The following is a 24444-nucleotide window of genomic DNA, read 5'->3' as shown; positions in this document are numbered from 1 at the left end:
CACCTGCACGTGTCCCCCATTGCGGGTGTGGACACTGCTGTGCCTTTACTGTGGGACCCTTACTGTGGGACCCCCATCCTGACACCCCCTACCCGAGAACCCCATCACAGGGCAGGGAGACTTGGATCACGCCCAGACCCAGCCCTCGGGAAGGAAGCTGGCACAGAGATGCCCCACCCCAGGAACGACACAGGAAGGGTCCAAGATGGGGGACAGTCAGCCATGTCGCAGACTGAGCAGACAATGCTTCCTCGGAGGGGTCTTCAGGCCCAGGGACGGTGTGTGCATGGGCACAGGGGTGGGGAAACACAGCGCACCAGCCAGTGGGGGCTTGGGGGTCCCAGACACGAGCAGAGGTGTGGGTGGTGTGGACACCCTGGTGCTGGAGTGGAGTGGGGTGCCCAGGAAGGGGGTCACTGACTTTTACAGAAAGCACCTCCTCCCCCATCCCCCTGCCTCTGGAAGGTGGGGCTCCAGGGAAGAGAAGCCAACCCCGAAGCCCTTACCTCCGGCCAAGCATGATGATGCCCCCGGTCTTGGGGTTGATTCTGCAGTAGTCTCCATGAGCCCAGATACCTGCAAGGACAGCAGAGGCACCTGGTCACCCCGAGGAGAAGGGGCCGTGACAGGCTGCCTGGACAGACGCTGGGTGTAGGTCCGCAGACATCACTGGGGCCCAGAGGCAGCTCTGGTGTGGGGCTGGGGGCCAGAGACAGCCAGACTGTTCCTGCCCCAAGGAACATGCCCTCTAGGGGGGCTGCTGCCGGGGCAGCTCTGACACAGCCGGTGAGGAGGAACGCAGCTCCTCGGGCACCAGCAAGGACCCGGGAATTCACAGAGGGCAGGACCAAGCTTGGCCAGGCCACTGGGGGTCAACAGGAGTGTCTGGAGACAACCCTGGGCGTAGCACAGGAAAGAATAAGCCATGTCTTGGGAAGCAAGAGTGGGCAGGGGCAGTGGAGGGCACAGGGTATGCAGAGGTTGGGGCCAGATCTTAGAATGGAATACACAAGCTCATGACCAGGAAGGAGGCTACTGCACCAGTCCACGTCATGCAGGCTTGAACCAAAGCATTAGCCACATGGACAGAGAGCCGATTAGCAGGTAACACCCAGGGGATGAGGAGACGGGGAAGAGGAAAGAGCCAGGGGTGACAACAACACAGTGTCAGCAGGCCACGTGTGCAGCTGTTCAGAGAAGGCCTGAACGCTGGGGTGGCACCATGAAGCTGATGGACCAAAGGGATCGAACCCCAGCTTTGGATGTAGCCTCTAAGGAGAGAGGTTCCTTTACCACATCCTCCACCCAGGCGCCAAACAGTGAAGAGAACCCACACAGCCGAGAGTCACCAAGGGAGCACTTCACCAGCTGGGGGCCTCCTCCTGCTGACACCCACCCCCAGCCCTTGAGCAGCCACACTGAGGGGAACTGGCTGTCCGTAATCAAAAGCGCATCTCTGCCATTTTGCAGTGCCAGAAGTCATCTGCCGCAGCAGCAGGCTGGCCTCCTGCAATAACGCCCCAAAGATTTCCTGCGATCCGGGAAGGGAAAACAGTAAAGAAGCCAGCTTCTGTGTCCTCACTGACGGGTGGCAGCCTCAGAAGGCATCTCTCCCTCCCAAATCTCGAGACACTTCTCCACTCTGTGGCAAGAGCTAACCCAAACAGCTTATGACTCAACAGCTACCTACTCTATTCACGCGTTCATGTGACATCGTGAAGGAGACGCTGCCACAAGCCGCCACCAAGCCTTCTATGGGGACGAAGGCCAAGGGGACTGTGTACAGCGAGTGCACAGTCCCTGGGAGACAGCTGAAGAGAATGAAATGAGCCCTAAGCTACTTATTCCGATGCAAAAAAAAGAGAATTGCAGGCCTTCAGGTCTTTCCTCCTGCCTCCCCAAGCTAGAGAATGAAACCAATTCTTTCTTATTGGACTTTTAAAAGATTCACATACACAAATAAAGGAAAAAAAAAAAAAATCCACTCCTAGGCTTGCAATTGATGTGCCTGGCTTCTGCAGGAGCACATCTGTATGGCTACTCAGCAAACTGAGTTTATGAATGGCAGCCCTGGAAGATGGGAGCTGCAAGCCTGTGCGTGCCGCTCACCTGGGAGTCCTTCCTCATTCTGGAACTTCAGTGCCAGCAACAACATACAGTCTTGTTTGCCTGGAGTCAGATCTCCCTTTAATCGGATGGGAAATTTCTGGGTTTTCTGGGCCATCTGTAGTACTGTGCCCTAATTACTGAGACCCCGGAAATGCAGAGAAAAAGGAGGATGTAAATCCACTCTGAAGAAATGTTTTTTGTGAAAACTTCCCCCTGACACACTTTGATCCCTTGCAAAGCCACGCTGAGAGGAGGAATCCACTAGTGGCTGGCTCCAGGGCACCACAGAGGAAGTGGCCTGATGGCAAAACAAAGCCGCAGAAACAATGTCTTCCTTTCTACAGCAGACTGAACAGATTCAGATCATTCTCATTCTTCAAGGCACGGACTTAAGCTTTGAGTCTCCTGGGAGCTGAGGTGAAAGCGGAAATACGGTGGGAACAGGTGACTGCCGATAACAGACCAGGCCTGTTTGGAATGTGGCATCTGCAATGACCTAAATCTTAAGTCTGCTTTTACTTTCTTTTAAAATTTTAAGTTTTTAAAAATAATAAAAAGTGGTTAGGCCTGGTGGCTCATGCCTGTAATCCCAGCACTTTGGGAGGCCAAGGTGGGTGGATCACAAGATCAGGAGTTTGAGACCAGCCTGGTTAACATGGTGAAACCCCATCTCCACCAAAAATACAAAAATTAGCTGGGCGTGGTGGCGCACGCCTGTAATCCCAGCTACTCAGGAGGCTGAGGCAGGAGAAACTGAGATCGTGCCACTGCACCCCAGCCTGGGCAACACAGCGAGATACCATCTCAAAAAATAAAAACAAAAAGCCATAAAGAAAACCAAAATGGGCTCATAATCTCACCACTCATATAAGCCCTTATTCACACTCATTATTCATTTATTCACACAATCACACATATGAACTTCCTTTTTAAAATTTACACAAGGCCAGGTGCGGTGGCTCATGCTAGTAATCCTGGCACTTGAGGAGGCCGAGGCAGGAGGATTGCTTGAGCTCAAGAGTTCGAGACCAGCCTGGTCAACATAGACAGACCTCATCTCTACCAAAAATACAAAAATTAACCAGGCATGGTAGCACACACCTGTAGTCCCAGCTACTCAGGAGGCTGAGGTGGGAGGATCCTTTGAGCCCTGGAGATCAAGGCTGCAGTGCACCGAGCTCACACCACTGCACTCCAGCCCAGGGCCAGATGGAGACCTTGTCTCTAAAATAAAAAAATTAAAATTTACACTAAAGGGATGCTATGTCCTCTGTTCTTAAACTTTCATTTTCACTTACTAACATCCTGAGTATCTTTCCATACCAGCACATGGCCTGTTTACATTTTCACCTGGCATCATTTTTTAAGGTAACGATGTCCATAAACCCACTCCGAGTTGTGGAAAGGAAGGCTTGCTCTTTCTGGGAAATTTCTCTTCACTTGCTTGGTTTTGCCATCACGCCATTTCCTATACAGCCCAAGAATGTCTCAGCGCTGGTGCTTGAGGAATGGTCTAAGTGCAGCTATGTTCACCCTGTCCATGATAAACAGCTTCAGATCTCATTATCTGATCTGCCTTTGTCTTTCCATATTTATTCATATCTCTCACCTACACCCAGAAAGTATTGGAGGAAGCTACCTTTAAAACTGACTTCATGATAGGATTATTCAAAGAGAAGCAAAATCTTACCCTAAAGGTAAGAGGACTACAAAAACAAAGCAATGATTTCAGCTCTGAGTTTCCTGGCAGCCTAGGCAAAAATGGAAATATAACACGTCACAAAGTATTTGTCTTCTCCAAGAAAGAATATCAGTTTCAAAAAAAGATTATTCTGAAATTAATCCTGAGAGACATCTATCACATGAACCCTTGCACATGTGACAAAAAAAGGGACAGAAAAGAGAGTTTTCAAAGAGCAATGTTACAGAAGATGAAGGTCTGTCATTTCTTGGATGGATCCTCAAACTGAGATTCTAATCCTTCTGGCCTCTCCTCCCAAGGCAGGAGCCCCTGCCCTCCTCTTCAGGGTCATCTGAAGAGTGTTTCTCTACATCCACTCTTGCTTTTCTGCATTCATCTGTCTGCACAGCTGCTCACGGCAGGAGCCAAGGTGAGGCATAAGTGCAGCAGGTATGCAGTGGAGGCTGAGCCACCCCTGGCGGGATGCCCCACGCTGCTGCAGGAAGGCGCTATTCCAGGCACAATGGCTTCAACGGTGACACGCAAACACGCAAGGCAGGAAGGATACCTGGCAAATCCTACCACTTGCTGCTTTCTGATTCTCCATACGTGGTCTGTGCTAAACCAGATTACCTTTTGAGAGACTGCAGAAAGCAAGTACTGAGTATAAATAACTCTAGAACAGAAGGCTTGCTAAACGATGAATTACATAGCAGCAATAACTCGAGACTGCTTATGAAATAAGATTAGAGGGAGGCAGGAATCAGAGCTTTAAATAAAAGACTTCCCTGCTTTGGGGCAAGGCACCACTCAAAAGACGACACCCAAGGGTGTCAGTCTATGTGAGAGTGATGTGTCGGGTTGTAAATCCTTCCACCGCAAAAGCGCTCTTCCTCCAGCATCTCCATGAGGACTGGATGATGGTGAGAGACATGAAGGAAGAGACCCGAGCCAGACACCACTTCCACATGCCACTCCTCTTGAACAGGCAGGCATCACCCTGTTTCAGCGAGTGGGCCCTGTGCCCTCCACCCTCCCACATGCAAACCAGAGGCTCGTGCCAGCTCCCAGCAGCACGGGCTGGGGCCAAGAGGCTCTGGGCAGAGGTGGCTGAGATTCAACTAAACCAGATTACAGTTGCACACGATAGCTTCAAGCTGAAGACAACAAGATATTGATCAAAAATTCATTATCTCCCCACTGGCGGAATGAGCTATAAGCAGCTTCTCCAAGCCCTGGTGGGGGAAGGAAGAGGGGAGGGGCACGATGGTACAGAATTAGACACAGAAGGCCCAGCCAAGGCAGAGGCTGGCCAGCTCTGTCTGCATCTCTCCAACCGACCTGGGAATTTGGAGAAATACGCCTTCCTGTACTTGTTGCCGTTCTCATCGTTCCAGAAGTGTGTGGGCTGGCAAGGGATCGGCTTAGTACACACCAGCTCGCCGCTCTCTCCCCAGACCGCCTTTCCTGGTATGGGAGAATTAAAAATAAGCCCAACACACACCACAGCCACACACCCTGGCTGTCTCTCTCTCTTTCTTAAGCTATTACTTATTATGCAATATACCAGACATATACAAAGGTACAGAGATGATCCATGCCCACACACCTGTCAAGACAGCCTAATAATGCGTTTCTCCCAGATGAAGTCCCCTTCCTGTGTGCTCCCCAAAATCGCTGTCTCGGACGTAGTGATTTGTTATTCCCATGTGTGTTAACATTTCTGCTCCATCCACACGCATCCCTGAATAGCATATGTCGTCACTCTGCATGCCTTTGAACACACACACGCTGTCCTTCTATGTGTCCCGCGTCTTCCTGTGCTCACTCAGCATGACATCTGGGCTCGTTCGGGCTACTAGGGCTCGCTCTGGTTCATTCATATTCACCACGTGGTCATTCTCCACATGTGATCACAGAGTTTCTTCCTCCCAAAGATGGACATTTCTATTGTTCCCAATTTTGTTTTCCATTACAAATCATGGGGTGCTACAAACATTCTTGCATGGATCACAAGTAAGTCTTCTGGGAGTGGAATTCCCAGATCACAGGGCACGTATGCATCTTCAGCTTCACTGACTCCTCCCACACTGCCCTGCAGAGCAGGTGCACTGAGCCCTGCTCACCCCTCCTAGCACAGCTGGATTTCTAGCTGCCAGGCCCGGCATAGCGGGAGACTATCCCTTCCCTGACCAGGTTCTCAGAAGCTCCGAGCTGGCTGCTGCCTGTGTATCCAGCACCAGGGTTCAGATGCAGGGCAACGACCACCCACCTGCCCACTGTTCCTGAGCACACAGCTCTCTATCTGTCCTCCAGCTCGACCCTGACCTCTCAGGGGCTGGGGACCAGAAGCCCGGTGGGTGTTAAACCAAGCTGGGGGGAAAGGACATCACGCTGCAAGTGACAGGGGCCTCCCCTCCAAGGGCTGTTTTGGAGAACTATGACCAAGCAAAGTTACACATCTGAACGCTCCCAAGCTCCCAACTCACGCCTAATCACAGAAAGAAACAGTTGGTGAAGCCATCACCTTCCTCGTTCCACGCCTCCACGGCCATGCCCAGGTTCCGGGCCTGAATCTCCCCTTTATACACAGGAAGAGAAAAATTGTGGCCCATGAAGCAGGAGATGATGTCGGTGCCTCCTGCAAGCAATGGCAAAGGGAGATTCAAAATTCAGAAGCCCAAGACAAATTGTGTTAAATTAGTGAGCAACAAAGGAGAAAGTGCCAAGAGGACAAATATCTACTCTCCTCGACAAATACTGCAACATCCCAGACAGGTGGGGCTTCTTTTCAGGGAGCAGTGGAAGAGGTGACATGGAAATTAGAATGAACCCCCGACATCTGGTGATTGACATTTTGGCCGCGACTGCCTGCTAGAGGATCCGCTAAGTAAACGACCTCCTGTGGTCATGCTGAAATTCAAGACTCAGGATCGCAGAAAATGGAAGCTTTGCCTGTGATATCTACCCGGCAGGCACTGCCTAGACAGACCCGTCACATGGGAAGGCTTGAGCACCATGGTTTATGTGGACTTAATGGTTGGAAAATCAGAAATGTGGCTGGGGCGGTGGCTGACGCCTATAATCCCAGCACTTTGGGAGGCTAAGGTGGACGGATTGCCTGAGCTCAGGAGTTTGAGACAAGCCTAGACGACATGGTGAGACCCCGTCTCTACTAAAAATACAAAAAATTAGCCAGGCGTGGTGGCGCATGCCTGTAATTCCAGCTACTCAGGAGGCTGAGGCACAAGAATTGCTTGAACCTGGAGGCGGAGGCTGCAGTGAGCCAAGATTGTGCCACTGCACTCCAGCCTGGGCAACACAGCGAGATTCTGTCAAAAAAAAAAAAAAAAAGTTCCCAGCTGCAAGACCGTGGAGTGTGATTTTATTTCTTCCTTCAGGCAGAGAATAAAATGTGATGTCTTCTCTGCCATTTCATGTCACTGACTGATGTGTCCCACGAAAATGAGTGAGTCACGTTTGTTTCTGCAACCGTCAAGGTTGAGCAGGGCTCCTGACCTCCTTCCTGCAGCTCACTCTGCTGAGGGGAATGGCTCAGACCCCCCACCTCAGGCTCTGGAACCAACGGTGGGGAGGAAGGCTGGCGGACGGCCTCAGGCTTCGGGCAAATGGCACCTATTTTTTCTTTTAGACGGAGTTTCGCTCCTGTTGCCCAGGCTGGAGTGCAATGGCATGATCTCGGCTCACCACAACTTCCACCTCCCAGGTTCAAGCGATTCTCCTGCCTCAGTCTCCCTAGTAGCTGGGAATACAGGCATGTGCCACCATGCCTGGCTAATTTTATATAAATGGCACCTCTTAAAGAGGTGCTTTGAGAGTATGTTTTTAAATCACAAGGAGAAAAATCAGAACTACAAATATGTAAAAATAAAATAAAAGTGACCCAGGCCAGGCATGGTGGCTCATGCCTGTAATCCCATCACTTTGGGAGGCCAAGGTGGGAGAATCACTTGAGCTTAGGAGTTCAAGAACAGTCTGGGCAACATGGTAGAACCCCATCTCTACAAAAAATAAAAAAACGCAGCTGAGCATGGTGGCGTGCACCTGTGGTCCTAGCTACTCAGGAGGCTGAGGTGGGAGGATCACTTGAGCCCAGGAGGTGGAGGCTGCAGTGAGCCATGATCACGTCACTGTGCACTCCAGCCTGAGCAACAGAGCAAAACCCTGTCTTACAAAAAAAAAAAAAGTGACCCAAAGATTTCTATGGGCAGCAATGGAATCAACTCTTTTTTTTTTTTTTTTTGAGATGGAGTCTCGCTCTGTCACCCAGGCTGGAGTTCAGTGGCGTGATCTCAGCTCACTGCAAGATCCGCCTCCTGGGTTCACGCCATTCTCCTGCCTCAGCCTTCCGAGTAGCTGGAACTACAGGCGCCCGCCACCACGCCCGGCTAATTTTTTGTATTTTTAAAAGAGATGGGGTTTCACCATGTTGGCCAGGATTATCTTGATCTCCTGACCTCGTGATCTGCCCACCTTGGCCTCCCAAAGTGCTGAGATTACAGGCGTGAGCCACCGCGCCCGGCCAGAATCAACTCTTAAGTCATGTGAAGGGGAACTGAGGTGTGTACCCTAAACTACATCTGTGTAAAAATGTAAACACACACTCACACACACTCAAGCACACACGCTCACCTACGCACAGAACATCTCTGAAGGGAACAATGTCGGCTTCCTTGGGGAAGGGGGCGGCAGCAATGAGGACACCTTTGTGGACTCTGAATTTTTTTACGACGTGTGTGAACCATTTTCTAAAGCACAACTTTATGTTAAGAAAAAAGTTATGAGAAAAAGTGCACTTGGGGGCCGGACACAGTGACTCACGCCTGTAATCCCAGCACTTTGGGAGGCCAAGGTGGGTGGATCACCTGAGGTCAGGAGTTCGAGACCAGCCTGACCAACACGGTGAAACCCCTTCTCTACTAAAAATATAGAAAAATTAGCTGGGCGTGGTGGCACATGCCTGTAATCCCAGCTACTTGGGAGGCTGAGGCACGAGAACTGCTTGAACCCAGGAGGTACAGGTTGCAGTGAGATGAGATCACATCCACTGCACTCCAGCCTGGGTGATGGAGCAAGATTCTGTCTCAAAAAAAAAAAAAAAATTTCACTTGGAATCCACATATAATACACCCATATATATACATACATGAGTGTGCACGTACACATCCATATATACCTGTTTTCCACCTGCAAAAATGACCGCACCTTGTAATTCTGCAATCTGATTTTTTCATTCATCATGACCATGTTTCAATGTCCATCCGTGTATTTCATGCACTTCTAATGGCTGCATAAATTAAGACTGTACCCTAAATTATTCAATCAATTTCCTTCTGCCAGGCATACAGGTAGTGTCTACTTTTTTACTTATATGAACAATGTTGCAATATTTGTCCTTCCATACAGTGGATTCTCACTATTTGCGGATTCTATTTTGGGGAATTTGCCTACTCACTAAAATGTATGTTACACCTCCATATCTATACTCTGGAGCTTTTGCGGTCACTCTCAGACATTGCAGAGCAGTCAAAATCCTAAGTCACCCAGGCACATTCCCACTGAGGTCACACAAGGTGACACAGCCTCCCTGCTTCGCTCTCACACACAGGAGCCTGGGGCAGGGTGGGGCAGGGTGGGGCAGGGTGCTCTGTTCCCGGGCGTGGCATCCCAGCTCTGGCACCTGACAGTGGGGCAGCCTTGGGCAAGTCACTGAATGCTTCTGAACTGCATTTCCTCTTTTGCAAAATAAAAAATGTAGAACCTACCAAGATGTATTGTTTTGGATTTTAAGACTATAATCGATGTGAGAGGTGTGTGTGTGTGGATATAAATATATTTCCCCCAGGAGTAAGGGTTCCGTATGGGCTCAGTGTTCACAGTGACTTTGTGGAACATCACTGCCTCAGATCATGAGAAGGGACCGTGCGTATTGGCTGCCCAGCGGACCATGTCCTTGGGATGAATCCAAGCACTGGGCAGAGGTGTGCATACTCATGGGGCTGGCGGGGATGGCTGGAAGGACCGTCCCCGCTGGGGCCATACCTGAGATGGAGCCCAGGAGGATGCTGCTCTTGACGCACCTGTAGACATACTCGTAGCTCTGGGCTTTCAGTGGGGAGCCAGTGGACAGGATCGTGTGGAGCATCTGGAGACTGTGGGTTTCCACTGGAGTGCAGAATCACCAAAAGATTAAAACTAAACCCAGTGCCTGACGCCTTACTCGCAAGCAGGAAATAGGATGGATTTAATTTCCTTGATTGGCAGTATAGGGAATGAGTATTGAAGAGGCACACTCACCCGGCTTCATGGCCTTCTCTTCCAGCACCGACAGCCACTTGGCCCCGGTTACCAGAACAGTGATGCTAGGGTGCAGGCAGGAAAGAAAACACCAGAACTATTCAAGGCTTTCGCACCAAAGCTTTCTAAAGTTAGTGATTTATTTCTGACAAGTTTGCAAAACCCAAGAGAGAGCAGTTTTCTGGGTTGAACTCATACTTTGTGTTTACTCAAGTCTGAGTCACGGCACCTGCCTTGCTCACAGGTGCACCTGACTGACTGCTCTTTATGCCGATTCCAGCATGCAGGGCCAGCTCCCTTTACCACAAGGCTTCACATAAAACAGTCGCTCACCCGAACCCATTATCTTCCCAACTGCAGAGTATTGTATCTTGGGGGACCAAAGGAGGCCATAAAATCAAGTCCCCTCAAATTCTATCCTCACACATTCACTCACCAATGAAAAGAGGGCTACAGAATTATTATTATCATTTTTTTAGACAGGGTCTCCTTCTGTTGCCCCAAGCTGGAATGCAGTGGTGCAATCACAGCTCACTGCAGTCTCCAACTCCTGGGATCAAGTGATTTTCCCACCTCAGCCTCCCAGGCAGCTAGAGCTACCGGTGTATGCCACCATGCCCAGCTGAGAGACAGGGTCTTGCTATGTTGCCAGGCTGGTCTTGAACTCCTGGGCTCAAGTGATCCTCCTGCTTTGGCCTCCCAAAGTGCTGGGAGAATTCTTTCTTTGTTAATACATGTGCCATACTTGAAACTCTCCACCCATCCCCTTTTCTTAAACAAGTTCACGTTTTTATGAAACTTAGAAAAGTGCAGCTCTTCTTGAACGTTCAGAATCCACCGTTCTATGCATTTGTGCTCACAGAACAACACAAGCTGCTGAATATACATCACTGCATTTTCAAGGGCAGCCCTGTCTAATATGCTATTTCCTTCCTCGGCTTTTCCTCCAGCCAGGCAGCCCTTCACATGTAAACTCAGTCGGTCCAACTAAAGAACACTGTTCTCTTCGGGGCCTAGAGGAGGCTGTGAGATTCAGACTCTTCTGGGTCACTGGGCAGTAGAACCTCAGTCCTGCACATTCGGTGGAGAGACTCATCCCAGGGAAGACTGTCATAGCACTTGCTGTCTGAAGCCACGAGGCAACATGGCACAGAACATCCCGGAATTCAGGGCTGGCTGGGCTGGGCGTGGCTAAGGCAATGGCAGGGTGGGTCTCCCTCCATGCAAGGAGGCAGGTTACCATGGTCCTTCCACCTCCCACACCTTCGTTCTCTTACTTCCCCAGACCCACCCTGCCACCAACAAAGCCACCACTGTACCCTAGAGATGGCTGGAGTTTTGGGGGAGGGAAACTAGCTCCTCCCACCGTCCCCCATGCTTCTTTCATAAACTCAGAGTTTGATTAACTACTTCAACTTCATAGCCAAGGACTAAGGTGTCACTTCCTTTGCAAGTATCACTAACAGAGGATGGAGACCTCATGACTCTAATGGTGATCACCCGGCCCTGAGCATCAGTGACCTCCTCCAGCTACAGGTACAAAGCTCTCCAACCAACAGCCACGCCCAAACAACACACGGGTTTTGTGCAATCCCCCCACTGCTCACCCACAGAAAACTTGAAGGCTTTCTGTGGTTCTAAAGTGCATCTAAGTGCAGGCAAGACTCCGCAAACCCTGATCGTGGTGAGGCTCCGCCAGCACTCAGAGGTGGTGCTCTCCGGCCTGTGAGTCACAGCCCTGCTTGTCTGAAGACACGGCAAAGTCCTCCATCTATCTCCAGGGTGCACGTAAGACGGTTAGGAAATGCAACACCATTCAGCTCTTGCAAGCACAGGAGCCCACCTGCGGGCACTCATGCCACATCTTATTTCTAACAAGTACTGTATGGGTCGCTGCGCCAAAGCATGAGACAGTCTCAGGGCCCTAAACCGTTGGGACCTGGTGCCTGCGACTGCCCAGAGCCCTGTGCGGAGCCAAGTGTGGATCAGCCCACAGGCAGCCCCTCCAGGGTCGCCACTGTGCCTGTGGGCTCCAGCAACCTCAGTCTCTCAGCTTCTGCCCCTACCCCTGCCCCGGCAATGCTCTCTTCACTCAGGTGCTACACTGCTTTTTTTTTTTGAGTTGGAGTCTCTCTGTGTCACTCATGCTGGAGTACAGTGGGGCGATCTCAGCTCACTGCAACATCTGCCTCCAGGGTTCAAGTAATCCTCCTGCCTTAGCCTAACAAGTAGCTAGGATTACAGGCCTGCGACACCACACCTGTCTAATTTTTGTAATTTTAGTAGAGACGGGGTTTTGCCATGTTGGCCAGGCTGGTCTCGAACTCCTGACATGGTGATCCGCCCACCTCAGCCTCCCAAAGTGCTGGGATTACAGGCGTGAGCCACCACGCCTGGCCTACACTGCCCTTTTAATAACATGAACCAGATCAGTGTTCTCCTGATTCTGTGTCCACTACTGTTCCATTCCACTCAGGGAAAAACTCACCCTCCAGGCCGGGCGTGGTGGCTCACGCTTGTAATCCCAGCACTTTGGGAGGCCGAGGCGGGAGGATCACAAGGTCAGGAGATCGAGACCACGGTGAAACCCCGTCTCTACTAAAAATACAAAAAATTAGCCGGGCGTGGTGGCGGGCGCCTGTAGTCCCAGCTACTCGGAGAGGCTGAGGCAGGAGAATGGCGTGAACCCAGGAGGCGGAGCTTGCAGTGAGCCGAGATGGCGCCACTGCACTCCAGCCTGGGCGACAGAGCGAGACTCCGTCTCAAAAAAAAAAAAAAAAACTCACCCTCCAAGCAGCCCCAAAAGTCCCCACCCCTCTGACCCCTGCTCCTGCCCCCAGCCCCGCATCAGCCCTTCACACTCGGGCCACAGGAGGTCCCTTCCAGCTTCCACAACACATGGATCTTAGGCCCGTCTCCTCGTGGTTCCCTCTGCCTGAAGTACACATCTCCCGTCCTGCAAAAGGAGTTCCTGAACCTTTCGGCCTCAGCCCAAATGCCAAGACCTCTCGAGGACTCCCTGACCCCAGGTCTCTGACAGCACTCCTCAGAGCCTGAGGTTGGTCTCTTTTCCTTACCTTCCCCCTCTCAGTGCCAGCCCCATGAGGACAGAGCGTGCTGGCCCCTGGTCACTGCTGTGTGGCACCCAGGACCCAGCAGGGAGCTTGGCTCAGAGCACGTAGTCCAGCACAGACGGGGTGCAGATCCCGGCAAAGTGCTACCCAACCCATGCACTTCCTTAGCAGGACAAGCCTGCTCGCCCGCGAGGCCCCTGCCCTCTAGAACCATCTTAGACAATGGCCCCATTCAGAGACAGGCAAAACCGGGCAACCTAGACAACATCCACACCTGCCCCACTACTAACAAACTGGACAAAGTCCCCGGGGTCCTGGCCCTAATTCTATCCAGAATAGTCCCCTCACTAGAACCCAGAAACACACCCCTGTGAAGAAGAAAACTCATCTTTTAAAATTATCTTGTCTGTGCCTACAAAATAAACGCTCTTTGATCGAATGTGTCAATAAGGCTGGGAGCTGACATGCTGGTAATCAACAGAGATCTCACCCCACATTTACTAACAGACATGGGTTTTAATCAGAGGAACTGAGACAGCATCACGAGGATTGTGCCTGTCCCACACGCCTCTTGCCACAAAACAGGGTTTGCCATAACTGCTTTCAGCTGTTGCACAATATTCAGTTTCCTGGAGGTGGACAGAACTGAGCTGAAGTGTCCTGCCCCACCCAGCACCCGCTCCCTCTCACTGCTGGTGGTGACCAGTGCAGTGGTTTAAAGCCTGCATCCTTCCGAGAGCCCCTCACCCGCAGCCCCTGCCCAGGTGCCAAGTCACACCTGCCTCGCCAAACTGCACAGGACGCTCTCCCAGAGGGGCGAAGGCCACACCCAGAGGGAGCCCTGCGACAGCACGACCACACCTCAGTCAGCCTCAGTGCTCTGGCCAACCCAGGGCCCGTGATTACGGCATGGAACCAGCCACCGTGCTGTGAACACTCGCACATGTACGCGTGTACACAGGCACATGCACACATACACAAGGCACACATGCACCCACATGTACAGCAAACATTCACAGCTGCATGCACACGCACACACATCCGACACCTATACATGCACACACATCCATGCACTCACTTGCACTCACACATGTATGTGCACATACACTCATGCACATATGCACTCCCATGCTCCCTTTCACATGATCACGCTCCATGCACGCGCACACACACTTTCACATACACTTTTGTGCACACACGCAGACTCACACCCATGCACACACACAGCAGGGTCGCCCTGGGACGCTTCATCGCTGGATCTCATTAGCACCGGGCCCCACTGATGTACATTTCCCTCTCCACCCCTCCTCCAGTAACCCCCGACCCAGTGCCTGCCTCCCCAACACACCAATGTAAGTTCCTCCACTTGGAGCCTGGCTTAAGGGTAAAAGGGTAAAGATTCTAAAGCCATCTGAAGTTCCCGGGGATTTGATTAACCTTTTGCTGGAAACAATCTCATTAGGAAATAGCCTTCCTCACTAAGATTGTGAGCCAAATGTCAGGATTTAAATATTACCCAGGCCAAGTTATATTTAAAATGTTTAATGGCCAAGGATTTAAAAACATGAGTGGCTCCTGTTCCCCCCATGAACAGATTCGATGTAATTAGGACATTTCAGAGCATGGTTGTTTCTGGGCCCTGGAGCTCTGGCAACTTCTATATTCTTATCTCTGGAAACACTGTCATTAGGCCAAGGGTGACCAAGACCACAGTGGCCAGAACATGCCAGCCAGTTGTGATTAATTCATCAGCAAAGTGCTGACGAGACTGGATCTCATGATGCCTTCTAATGATGATGATGAGAAGGAGTTGGGGTCAGCGGGGGGGGGGGGGGCAGGGACCACTACACCTATCCCCATTTGCAGAATTCTCAGGCACCAGGAGGGTACCCAATGTGTCTCTCCTAACTGGCTCCCGCCTCTGCTCATGGAATTCCTGTCTACCATCCAGCCAGGGCCACAGGAAAGAAGTGACCACCTCCCAGGGCCCCAGGAAGCACTCAGTGCAGTTATGATGAGGTGAGGAAGACCCTAGAAGACAGGCGGCCGCCAGCCCCTGGGGACGGCTAGGGACAAACAGGGCTCTCCTCCTGCCAATGGGCTCAGGAGAAAGGTGGCAGAAAATCCAAATGCAACGCAGTCCCCCAGTCACAGGTTCTGCACCCACCCCTCATGAACTTATCCACACACCTCCCCTGTGCGTTCAGCCTTCACCTCACTTCATCTCTGATATGTTTTAGCTGTCCCCACCCAAATCTCATCTTTAACTGTAGCTCCTATAATCCCTATGTGTCGCAGGAGGGACCCAGTGGGAGGTAACTGAATCATGGGGGCAGGTTTTTCCCGAGCTGTTCTCTCCATAGTGAATAAGTCTCACAAGATCCGATGGTTTTATAAAGGACAGTTCTCCTGCACACGCTCTCTTGCCTGTTGCCAGGTAAGACGTGCCTTTGCTCCTCATTCACTTTCCATCATGATTGTGAGGCCTCCCCAGTCATGTGAAACTCTGAGTCCATTCAACCTCTTTTTCTTTATAAATTACCCACTGTTAGGCATTTCTTCATAGCAGTAGGAAAATGGATGAATACAATCTCACTCCTGAGTCTGCAGAACCTGTGTGAAACAGGACTCTAAGCGACCCTCAGTTTTCCTCCTTTTGCTGGGAAATGCCACAACTAGAGAAACAAGATGAATGCACAGTACGATGACTGCAGCTGACAATGCCGTACTATGTAATAAGCGCTGGAACTTTGCTAAGAGAGTCCATTTCAGGTGCTTTCCTTGCTAAAAACAAACAGGTAACTGAGAGGAGATGCAAATGCGAATCTGCCTGACTGCCGTACTCATTTCACTATGTATACACCGCAAAATACCATGCCGCGTGCCTTACGATACAATTTTTACTAAAAAAAATCTTAAAAATAGAAATAGATTCTTAAAAGAAATGAGATCACATGCTGCCCGTAGGATTTTTCTCAGCCCTCACTCTGGAGGGAAAAGCCCTGGCCCTTGGTGTCCCTCCCTCTTCACCTTCTGCTTCTGGCACCTCCCATGCCCTCCTCTTGCAGAGGGGGCGTCCACAAAGGCAGAGCATGCCGGAGACGCCCCGACCATGGTAGAAGGCAGGCACGGCTCTGCATCTGATCCCAAGGAGCCTTCCTGGTGCTACCTGTCCCTTGCTTTGAGCATGGCATCTTGGTACCTACCCTATCCTGTCAACCAGGTCCCAGAGCACGTTGGGCGTGGGTACCAGGGGGGAGCCATCATACAAGACTATGGCCGCTCCTGTGGCCAGAATGGACACCATCCAGTTCCACATCATCCAGCCGACCTGCAAAGATAAGAGGGGTGCGGCTTCAGCGGGCGCTAGGCAGCTCCCCCCAGCGCTGCCCCCTCAGCTTCCCGTGTCCCTGAGAAACCACCTAAGATGGAGTCACAGGTTGGCGCTAACTGCCCATTTCAAATGCAGGACACTCTGGCCCAGCAACTGCACATCTAAGAGTGAATCGCACAGACATATTCACACATGTGCATGAAGACGCATCACAGAACATCTGTTGCACCCTTGCTGGTGACAGAGACGAAGCAATGTAGGTGTTATCGACACAAGCAAGGCCACAGGAAGTGCACACTTGCTACTGACACTCCTACACAGTCACTGAACCCACATGAGGCATTCCGAACAGCACCTGACCCCCAGCAGTATGACGGCAGCCATTGCGCAGCCATGAAACAGAATGAGGTCTGGACTGACACGGAACCATCCCCAAGACATTGTTCATCCATGATGAATGGTGTCAGGAACCTGCCTCCCATCCACCACAGCCTAGTGCCGTCCCCAAATCATGCGGGCTACAGTGACCCAAAACCAACATCCCCTGGAAGGCCCACCCACACCTACTTCCCATGCACAAAGGCAGAGGGCACAAGGACGCAGCCAAAGGTCTCCATTTAGTTGAGTTGCTTTCTTGTTTTTTTTTTTTTCCCCTGAGACAAGGTCTCACTCTATCACCCAAGGCTGGAGTGCCATGGCACAATCAGAGCTCACTGCAGCCTCGACCTCCTAACCTCAAGTGATCCTCCTGCCTCAGCCTCCCATGTAGCTGGAACCACAGATGTGAGCCACCACGCCCAGCTAATTTTTTTATTTTTTGTAGATGAGGTCTCACTTTGTTGTCCAGGCTAGTCTTGAACTCCTGGCCTCAAGGGATCCTCCTGCCTCAGCCTCACGAAGTGCTGGGATTACAGGCATGAGCCACCACACCTGTCCATTGAGCTGCTTTCTCAACAAAGAGGAAACCAGTGCCTGGAAGCCCCGAGCAGCATAGCATTCCTGGCCACCTCATTGTCCAACAAAGCTGCTAAAAGTTGAGTCAAGGCCTGGTGGCTCACACCTGTAATCCCAGCATTTTGGAGGGCAAGGTGGGAAGATCACTTCAGCTCAGGAGGTTGAGACTGGCCTGGGTAACACAGTGAGACCTGGTCTCTATGGAAAAACAATTTTTTTTTTTTTTTGAGACGGAGTCTCACTCTGTCACCTAGGCTGGAGTGCAGTGGCACAATCGTGGCTCACCTCCTGGGTTCAGGTGATCCTCTCACCCCAGCTTCCCAAGTAGCTAGGATTACAGGTGCCCACCACCACACTCAGCTAACTTTTTTGTTTTTTTAGTAGAGACAGGGTTTTTCCATGTTGGCCAGGCTGGTCCCAAACTCCTGACCTCAAGTGATCCACCTACCTCATCCTCCCAAAGTGTTGGGATTACAGGCGTGAGCCATCGTGCCTGGTCTCCAGAAAAAAAAAATTTTTAATTAGCCAGACATGGTGGAGGCTGAGGTGGGAGGATCACTTGAGCCCAGGAGTTTGAGGCTGCACTGAGCCATGATCACCACTGCACTCTAGCCTGAGCAACAGTGAGACTGTCAAAAGAAAACAAGAAAGGCAAAGGGAAAAAGGGGGACAAAAGGCAAAGGGAAAACGGGAAAGGAAGGGAGAGGTAGGGAGGGGAAGGGAGGGAAAGGAAGGGGAAGGAAGCGAGGGAGGGTGGGTCACAGTACAGGCTGGGCCCAGGGCTGCAGGACATGAAACAACTGCCACCAAGGCTGCTGTTAGAACCCAGATGGGGAGGCCGGGCGCGGTGGCTCATGCCTGTAATCCCAGCACTTTGGGAGGCCGAGGCGGGCGGATCACGAGGTCAGGACATCGAGACCTTCCTGGCTAACACGGTGAAACCCCGTCTCTACTAAAAATACAAAAAAAATTAGCCAGGCGTGGGGGCGGGCACCTGTAGTCCCAGCTACTCGGGAGGCTGAGGCAGGAGAATGGCGTGAACCTGGGAGGCGGAGCTTGCAGAGAGCCAAGATCACGCCACTGCACTCCAGCCTGGGCGACAGAGTGAGCCCCCATCTCAAAAAATAAAAAAATAAAAGAAAATAAAAATAAAAGAACACAGGTGGGGTCAAGCTGCTCCAGGAAAAATCTAACTGCCTGATTCTTAGTGGGCAGGATCCTTCCAGTAAAAATGAAATGCCTCTGAGAAAACTGCTCCAAATTTTTGAGTTCTTTCCATTGTATCTTTCCTCTCAATACAAGACCCTCCCATTTTAAATTGCCGTGTCCCAGGGAGGCTGCTGAATCCTGCATCATCTTGGCTGCTGGGAGCTTTCTGCACCTCCGTAAAGACACTGCACTGATGCTGCTGCCTGGGCTTCCCGCCCTGAAATGTTTGAAAAACGACCCGGCACACAAGGGTCCATGGTGGGGGTGGGGCTGGCACTGGTATTCTACGTTAGGGACTGGGGACAGGGGTGGGTTGTAGAGCAAATCCCTGCAGAAAAACACCTGAATCATTTGTCTCAAGCCCCTTATTAATTCACAGCTGGTCACAGAGAACAGGGAGGGGCCTCTCCACAGTCACACATCAAAAACACACCCAAGGTCACCACTCCTGAGTGTGTGAGATCCCAGAGATCTGTCACCTTCACCGGTGCTTGTGTGAGGTCGCAGGGGTCTGACCCTTTCTGCATCTGTGTGTAATCCCAGGGGTCTGTCCCCCCCTCCATCTGTGTGCAGTCCCGGGGATCTGTCCCCACTCCTGCATCTGTGTGCAGCCCCAGGGGTCTGACAGTCTCCTGCACCTGTGTGAGGTCACGGGGCGGGGGGGGGGGGTGCTGATACTGTCCTGCACCTGTGTGAGGTCACGGGGTGGGGGGGGACGGGGACAGCCACGTGCTGTCCTCCCTCCTGCATCTGTGGGCAGTCCCAGAGAGTCTCTCATAAGGGGCACAGAAGGGCCCTGGGCATTGACCTCACAGGTCAGGCATGTGCCTGCTGCATTCCACTGGGCATAAAGACTCGGCAGGCCAGGGGCGGTGGCTCATGCCTGTAATCCCAGCACTTTGGGAGGCTGAGGCGGGCAGAACACAAGGTCAGGAGTTCAAGACCAGCCTGCTCAACATGATGAAACCCCATCTCTACTAAAAATACAAAAAATTAGCCAGGCGTGGTGGCGCACGCCTGTAGTCCCAGCTACTCAGGAGGCTGAGGCAGAAGAATCGCTTGAACCCACGAGGTGGAGGTTGCAGTGAGCCAAGATCGAGTCACTGCACTCCAGCCTGGGTGACACAGCTAGACTTCGTCTCAAAAAAAAAAAAAAAAAAAAAACTCAGCACAGGAGCACCACCCAGGACCTGTAGCTAGATCACTGTGGAAGCTCTTGGTGTTTTGAGTTCTCCTGCTCTGGGTAAAATACACTTCCTTTAACTTGTCCTAACCTTCTGTCTGTCAGTGCTCAGCAAGGGCAGGAAGGCCTCCAACACCTTGAGTTGAGTTCTGGTTTCAGGGCATGGACTCCACGCTGCTGAGGCAGGGTGGGCGGAGGAGCGGGCCCAACTCGACACTGTGCGCTGGGGAAGCCCTCACCACAGTGCAGCACAGGCAGCGCCCCAGGGAAGCCCTTACCACGGCGCAGCACGGGCGGCGCCCGGGGAAGCCCTTAGCATGTGCCACGGGCTGGCGCCCGGGGAAGCCCTTAGCATGTGTCATGGGCCGGTGCCCGGGGAAGCCCTGAGAGGTGACAGCGTGCTGGCAGTCCTCACAGCCCTCGCTTGCTCTCGGCGCCTCCTCTACCTGGGATCCCACTTTGGCGGCACTTGAGGAGCCCTTCAGCCCACCGCTGCACTGTGGGAGCCCCTTTCTGGGCTGGCCAAGGCGGGAGCTGGCTCCCTCTGCTTGCAGGGGGGTGTGGAGGGAGAGGCACGAGCGGGAACCAGGGCTGCCATGGCGCTTGCGGGCCAGCTGGAGTTCCAGGTGGGCGTGGGCTTGGCGGGCCCCTCACTCAGAGCAGCCGGCCGGCCCTGCCGGCCCTGGGCAATGAGGGGCTTAGCACCCAGGCCAGCAGCTGCGGAGGGTGTACTGGGTCCCCCAGCAGTGCCAGCCCACCGGTGCTGTGCTCAATTTTTCACCAGGCCTTAGCTGCCTTCCCACGGGGCAGGACTCGGGACCTGCAGCCCGCCATGCCTGAGCCTCCCACCCCCTCCATGGGCTCCTGTGCAGCCCGAGCCTCCCCGACGAGCGCCACCCCCTGCTCCACGGCACCTAGTCCCATCGACCACCCAAGGGCTGAGGAGTGCGAGCGCACAGCGCGGGACTGGCAGGCAGCTCCACCTGCAGCCTCGGTGCGGGATCCACTGGGTGAAGCCAGCTGGGCTCCTGAGTCTGGTGGAGATGTGGAGAACCTTTATGTCTAGCTCAGGGATTGTAAATACACCAATCAGCACCCTGTGTCTAGCTCAGGGTCTGTGAATGCACCAATCGACACTCTGTATCCAGCTGCTCTGGTGGGGCCTTGGAGAACCTTTATGTCTAGCTCAGGGATTGTAAATACACCAATCAGCACTCTGTATCTAGCTCAAGGTTTGCAAACACACCAATCAGCACCCTGTATCTAGCTCAGGGTTTGTGAGTGCACCAATCCACACTCTGTATCTAGCTGCTCTGGTGGGGCCTTGGAGAACCTTTGTGTGGACATTCTGTATCTAACTGATCTGATGGGGACGTGGCGAACCTTTATGTCTAGCTCAGGGATTGTAAACGCACCAATCAGCACCCTGTCAAAACAGACCACTCGGCTCTACCAATCAGCAGGACGTGGGTGGGGCCAGATAAGAGAATAAAAGCAGGCTGCCTGAGCCAGCAGTGGCAACCCGCTCGGGTCCCCTTTCACCCTGTGGAAGCTTTGTTCTTTCACTGTTTGCAATAAATCTTGCTACAGGGCCGGGCGCGGTGGCTCACGCTTGTAATCTCAGCACTTTGGGAGGCCGAGGCGGGCGGATCACGAGGTCAGGAGATCGAGACCACGGTGAAACTCCGTCTCTACTACAAATACAAAAAAATTATCCGGGCGTGGTGGCGAGTGCCTGTAGTCCCAGCTACTCGGAGAGGCTGAGGCAGGAGAATGGCGTGAACCCGGGAGGCGGAGCTTGCAGTGAGCCGAGATTGCGCCACTGCACTCCAGCCTGGGCGACAGAGGGAGACTCCGTCTCAAAAATAAAATAAAATAAAATAAAATAAAATAAAATAAATCTTGCTACTGCTCAGTCTTTGGGTCCATGCTGCTTTTATGAGCTGTAACACTCACCGCGAAGGTCTGCAGCTTCACTCCTGAAGCCAGCGAGACCACGAGCCCACCGGGAGGAATGAACAACTCCAGACGCGCCGCCTTAAGAGCTGTAACACTCACCACGAAGGTCTGCAGCTTCACTCCTGAAGCCAGCGAGACCACGGACCCACCAGAAGGAAGAAACTCTGAACACATCCGAACATCAGAAGGAACAAACAACTCTAGATGCGCCACCTTAAGAGCTGTAACACTCACCGCAAGGGTCCGCAGCTTCATTCTTGAAGTCAGTGAGACCAAGAACCCACCAATTCCGGACACATTACCACATGCCACGGGCCAGCGCCTGGGGAAGCCCTTACCATGTGTCATGGGCTGGCGCCTGGGGAAGCCCCTACTGTGGTATACCACAGGCCAGCACCTTGGGAAGCCCTTATCACGGTGAAGCACAGGCCAGCACCCGGGCAAGCCCTTACCGTGGTGTAGCACAGGAGGATGTCACTGCTGGTCATGTTGCCGTGCAGCAGGTGCTCCTTCAGATGCTGGATGAGGGTGCCCTGCAGGGGAGACACAGGGGAGCAGGTGCTCTCTGTTAGGCATACAGTACCAGGAACCTGGTACCTGGTCCACGTGCTGCTCAGATGCTGCCAGGAAGAAGCCCCAGCAGATCCCCATTTTCTTTCCTGGGAGAAGCAGACTTTGGAGGCTCCCCCCTTCCCCTGTGATGAGCCATGGCCCCATGTCCCTCTGCCCCGAGAGCTGAGCGTGGCTTGTAGTCTGGAGAGGAAAACCCTGACACTCCTGTCTGCCCTCGAGCTCTCGGTGCCCAGGACATCAAGGGCACCACGGAGGCCCACCAGCTTCAGGCAGAAGAGAAGTGACCCTGAGAAGAGAGTCAACGGGCAAAAGACCAGGGCCTAACCCTCCAGGACGGGTGCTAGGCCAGCCTCATGGGGGACAGGGAACAGGGGGGTGAGGGGGATGTGGTGGGAGTGGGGCACCGGCAACGGAGCAAGACTGTAGCTGGGACTCACGTTCAAGATCAGATTTCAGGAATGCCTCAGCTGAGGGGACAGCACAAGACCCTGCTTCTGGCTAAAACACCCAAGCAGACCCGCTCCCTCCCACCCACTATGCCCTATTACCTTTTAATTTTGGTGCTTAATAGGCAATATATTTGCACGGTCCAGAACTCTGAAGCAGATACCAGGAAAAGCCGTCCTCTCTCTCTGTCCTGTACCCAGTTCTCCCCAGAGGCAGCCAGTCCTAGCAGTTTCCTGTGAATGTCTTTCTTGCTGATGCCAGCACATAGTTATTAATGCCATTTTGTTCATTGTGACACAGTGTCCTGCACTTTGCCTTTTCCACCGAACAGCACACCTGGGAGATCTTCCTTGGCATGCCAGGAGCTCCCTCATCTAACAGCACACCTGGGAGATCTTCCTTGGCATGCCAGGAGCTCCCTCATCTAACAGCACACCTGGGGGATCTTCCTTGGCATGCCAGGAGCTCCCTCATCTAACAGCACACCTGGGAGATCTTCTTTGGCATGCCAGGAGCTCCCTCGTGTCTGTTTACCATTATATAATCTTTCACTGCCCGGAACACACTTGTTCCAAGCAACTCTGTATGTCCAGCAGGGTCGGGGAGGAGAGGAAGCTTCCCATCGCCAGGCACAACCCAGAGCGGAGCCAGTGGCCCCTGCACCCGTCACTCCACGCTCCCAGCCTCGGTTTTCCTATCTTTCCAATGGATCTCGTACAAGATCCTGAGGAAAGACGGGGATGCTGCTCCTTCAGTGACCACTGCCCTTCAGTCTGGTCCACAGATGTGAGCCTCTGCCTCATGACATGGGTGCTCCTGGTTGTGGAGGGCCTAGAGGGCTGAAGCAAGGACTTGTGTATTAAACCCCAGCCATGAAGGCCCTCATCATACCCAAGGGAAAAGCTTCCAAAAGCCAGTTGCAGGAGATGATCCCCTTTAAGAGCTCACCAGGAACAATCCTATCCAACACAGGCTCCCATTCAGGAGCCACAATTCTTATTCCAGAGTCCATCTCAAACAGGCAACCACCACCTAACCCACAAACGGCAGCAAGTGAAGCCTCCAGAGACTGCCAGGCAGACAGGCAGACACTGCCTGACATGGTTTGGCTCCATGTCCCCATCCAAATCTCATCTTGAATTGTATTCCCATAATCCCCACATGTTGTGGGAGGGACAAGGTGGGAGGTAATTGAATCACGGGGGCAGTTTCTCCCATCCTATTCTCATGGTAGCGAATAAGTCTCATGAGATCAGATGGTTTAAGGGGAAACCCATTTCATTTGATTCTCATTCTCTCTCTTTGCCTGCTGCCATCCATGTAAGATGTGACTTGCTCCTCCTTGCCTTCTGCCATGATTGTGAGGCCTCCCCAGCCACATAGAACTGTTAAGTCCATTAAACCTTTCTTTTGTAAATTGCCCAGTCTCAGTATGTCTTTTTTTTTTTTTTTTTTGAGACAGAGTCTCGCTCTGTCACCAGGCTGGAGTGCAGCGGTGCGATCTCGGCTCACTGCAACCTCCACCTCCCAGGTTCAAGCAATTCTCCTGCCTCAGCCTCCCAAGTAGCTGAGACTACAGGCGCACACCACCATGCCCGGCTAA

General features: G+C 52.5%; 1 protein-coding gene across 6 annotated transcripts in view; it reads right to left on the bottom strand.

Moving 5' to 3' along the window:
* AACS (acetoacetyl-CoA synthetase) overlaps positions 1-24444 on the bottom strand; it is an 81107-nt gene that overhangs the window by 9097 nt on the left and 47566 nt on the right. For 2 of the 6 annotated variants that reach the window (XM_055239065.2, XM_055239067.2), the window contains exons 9-15: positions 22274-22354; positions 16389-16513; positions 10109-10173; positions 9854-9976; positions 6318-6431; positions 5132-5257; positions 507-576 (exon numbers count right to left, since the gene is read on the bottom strand). In XM_055239065.2, coding sequence (XP_055095040.1) covers positions 507-576; positions 5132-5257; positions 6318-6431; positions 9854-9976; positions 10109-10173; positions 16389-16513; positions 22274-22354 — 704 coding nt within the window. The remainder of the gene's footprint in view (positions 1-506; positions 577-5131; positions 5258-6317; positions 6432-9853; positions 9977-10108; positions 10174-16388; positions 16514-22273; positions 22355-24444) is intronic. The other 4 variants (XM_055239066.2, XM_055239068.2, XM_063614757.1 and 1 more) reach the window with 3 other exon arrangements.

The sequence above is a fragment of the Symphalangus syndactylus genome, chromosome 13, assembly GCF_028878055.3.
Source record: "Symphalangus syndactylus isolate Jambi chromosome 13, NHGRI_mSymSyn1-v2.1_pri, whole genome shotgun sequence".
Lineage (NCBI taxonomy): Eukaryota > Metazoa > Chordata > Mammalia > Primates > Hylobatidae > Symphalangus > Symphalangus syndactylus.
Note: the sequence above shows the minus strand (reverse complement) of the source record. Positions and strands in the feature narration are given on the sequence as shown.